Source organism: Poecilia formosa, unplaced genomic scaffold, assembly GCF_000485575.1.
Source record: "Poecilia formosa unplaced genomic scaffold, Poecilia_formosa-5.1.2 Scaffold89, whole genome shotgun sequence".
Classification (NCBI taxonomy): Eukaryota; Metazoa; Chordata; class Actinopteri; order Cyprinodontiformes; family Poeciliidae; genus Poecilia; species Poecilia formosa.
Genome location: NW_006800028.1, coordinates 136,473 through 139,567, shown reverse-complemented (window position 1 = coordinate 139,567; position 3,095 = coordinate 136,473). Strand labels below are relative to the sequence as shown.

Here is a 3,095-nt window from a genome sequence, read left to right as displayed (position 1 = left end):
GTATGCAAAAACTCAAGATAAACTTGTGCAGACAAACTGCGATCCCGGAGTTAATTTTGAGTTCACCCTTCTTATGTTATAAATGAGTAACTACATCCAAAAACATTACTTTCTGGTCAAGCCAAAGTTTCTGAAAACCACGGGAATGTCACCTTTTCCACATCGTTTTTTTTTATTATTATTATTTTATACAAAAGGAGATAAAAAGCTCCTCTAGCTTCGGGATTCTAACAGCGACCTATAAAATTAATGCATTGCTGCACTTCGGTTTGTTTATCATGACTTTTAATGAGGCCGTGTTTCTTTTAATCAAATCATCCGCCGTCATTAGTTTCCACACCGCCGAGCATGCATAAATGCTCAAGTATGGCTTTAAATAGCCTCTATTTCTGGTTTCTGATTAAAAATAATAACTCTGCGTTCTCAGTGACTCCGATGTTGCTCTGCCTTTCTGTTTTTTGCTGCTATAAAAGCTGCCACCTCACAGGATGCGCAGTTACTCCCCCTCTGCGCTTCGGAGAACACTTGCGGAGAAACGCTCCTCAGGATGTCCGCGGCTCTGCGCGCTCAGCTCTTCCTCTGTCTTATTTCCCTGCTATCAGGGACCGGACTCACTCGCTACATCGAGGTACGAACAAACTTTTTTTTTAATGGTAAAGTCAATCAAAGAGGGCATATTGATAAAAAGCGGGCAGATTAAACCTTACTTTGGACAGTCTGAATTTGTTTGCGTCATGTTTTCTGCAGGACAACGAGGCTTCAGATGGATTGTATTCTCTGATCAGTTTGGCCCAGAAAAGGGAATCAGAGGATTTTGTTTTCCGCCGACCTCTCAGTAAGAAATCTGTGGAACAGTGGTCTTTTCTTTCTTTGTTTCTTTTCTCTGTTTTTTATATGTGATGTATGGAGGTCCAAACGTGTCACGATTCTATTAAGAAAGTAGGTCTCTAAATAATTACTTTAGTTCTTAATATTCATTTAAACAATCATGAAATATAGAAAAAAGCAAACATGCTGTTGTCAGTAAATATGCTTACGTTATTTTATCAGACATGTAGACATTTTACAAATTACTCATTTCACTGGCATGCTGCAGCATACAATGAGTTCATTTTGTCTATCAGTGTTATCCATCAAAGTCAGAGGGCTAACACAGAGGTTAACACAGCTAGTCAAGATAAACAGTCTGAAATTTACTTTCCTCAGGATTATTCCATTTAGAGGGGGCTTTGGTTGGTATTTGATGATTCTTGGTGACAGTTTTAACTGCTTATGGAGTACTGAAGCAAAGGAACCATGGAGTGATAAATGCAGCAAAGGAACCAATTGTACATAAATTGTAAACGGTAGTTCAAATTTTAATTAACAAATTTTTCATTAATTGATTAATTATTGGTCAATTTATATAACTATGGACACATTTATGCATTTATTTAATTTTTTTCTGTTTATGGCATGTTTGAAAAAAGAAACACTTATTTGTTCATTTGGCTCTTTTGTGACTTTACACAAAATTTTGTAATCTTGTAAGATGCTTAGTGATTCATTTCCACACATATCTTAGCTGACTGATCATTATTGTTCTGCTGTGCTGCTCTGATAATAAAGCCAATATTTATGCTGGTGTTTTTGCTTATTTAAAATATTTTAAAATGTAAGACATTTTTCTTACTTTTTGGTCTCAATTAAACTTGATGCAAAATAAGGTTCAAATTATTCTCAGCTGGACGACTCGAATGACGTATTCAGCCTTGTTTGCATTTAGAGCAACGTGGTTGTGATTTTAGCACAGAAATACAACAATGAGGAGAAAATAAGTGGAAAAAAAATTGCACTGCTTTGTGAATTCCCCACAAAGATTCTTAAAAATATTGTAGGTTTCACCAATGCAATGCCCTCTGAAATGTTTGAAACCGTGTTATCTGTGATTTGTAAAGGATGCTTGGACATGCTGGCGACTGAAGGCTATTTTACGTTTGTGGCGTCCCGGCCACAGCTGGCTTGTGCCGCCTTCATCATCGCTGAGCCCAGTGAGGTCATCAGCATGGAGCTGTCTGACGTCAGCATCGACTGCAGTGCTGGAGACTTCATAAAGGTTGTTCCAAAATAACCTCTGTTCTGTTACCAAAAGCCAGGAAGCTCATGCCTTTGCAATTTAGGACGTAAATTCTTTTTCCTTAAAGTGCATTAAAAATGTCTTAATTGATAAGTAGATTGGATAACAGACTTCATTTTTAAGTCAGCAACCAATATTTTAGATAAAGTCCAACACACAGATCTTCATTCATTGATCATCTTCATGTTATACTAAATTTAAAGAGACATATGTATTCCTATGTAGGTGCATACATTTCTAAAATATTTAAATATTTGTAAACTCAAATTTATAAGCTTTTATTCAGCCTAAACACTCCTGCCATACTTCAGACTGAGAGTGCTCCATGTCTCCTGTTGCTGCAGATTTTTGACGGCTGGGTTCTGAAGGGCGAGAAGTTCCCCAGCAGTAACGATCACCCTCTCCTCCCACACGAGCGTTACACGGACTACTGCTCCTCTGCTGCATCAACGCTCTCCGGCCGATCCTCCCAGAATGTTGCCATGATCTTTTTTCGCATTCACAGCCCTGACAGTGGTTTCACCCTCGCTGTGAAAAAAGTACACAACCCTTTCCGTGAGTCCTGTAACACCATCCCTCTTTTTAGGAAAGCTGCAACAGCAACAGGGAGAATTACAAGTTGTTAGTTAAATAGAAATACTTTGGTGATTTAAGATTCGAGGTCTTTCAACATTTGTTAGCTTATTTTCCTGTACGTTTCCGCAAGACCGTTAGTAATGCAATGTTTGTTTGTGTGCATGCGTGTGTGTGTGTGTTCTTCCTGGACATTTGAGCTCGATCAAGCGCTAATCAAGGCTGAAGGCGACATGAAGAGATTCAATGAGAAGGATGCACCTGTTTTCTAGCTGCTTGAAGGGCACCATGTCAACACCGTGCCAAGCAATATAACAATCACTTAGACAAAGATGCAGTAAGAAAGAGTACTTTTAGTTGGGCAGATTATTTATATTGATTACCTTTAGTTAAACAACATTAGCAT

General features: G+C 38.3%; 1 protein-coding gene across 1 annotated transcript in view; it reads left to right on the top strand.

The window, feature by feature from the left end:
• The first annotated feature begins 486 nt into the window (after positions 1 to 486).
• Positions 487 to 3,095, top strand: part of LOC103141816 (corticotropin-releasing factor-binding protein-like) — a 7,493-nt gene continuing 4,884 nt past the window's right edge. The window contains exons 1-4 of the mRNA XM_016674037.1: positions 487 to 628; positions 748 to 835; positions 1,938 to 2,095; positions 2,461 to 2,741. Coding sequence (XP_016529523.1) covers positions 548 to 628; positions 748 to 835; positions 1,938 to 2,095; positions 2,461 to 2,741 — 608 coding nt within the window. The 5' untranslated portion in view covers positions 487 to 547. The remainder of the gene's footprint in view (positions 629 to 747; positions 836 to 1,937; positions 2,096 to 2,460; positions 2,742 to 3,095) is intronic.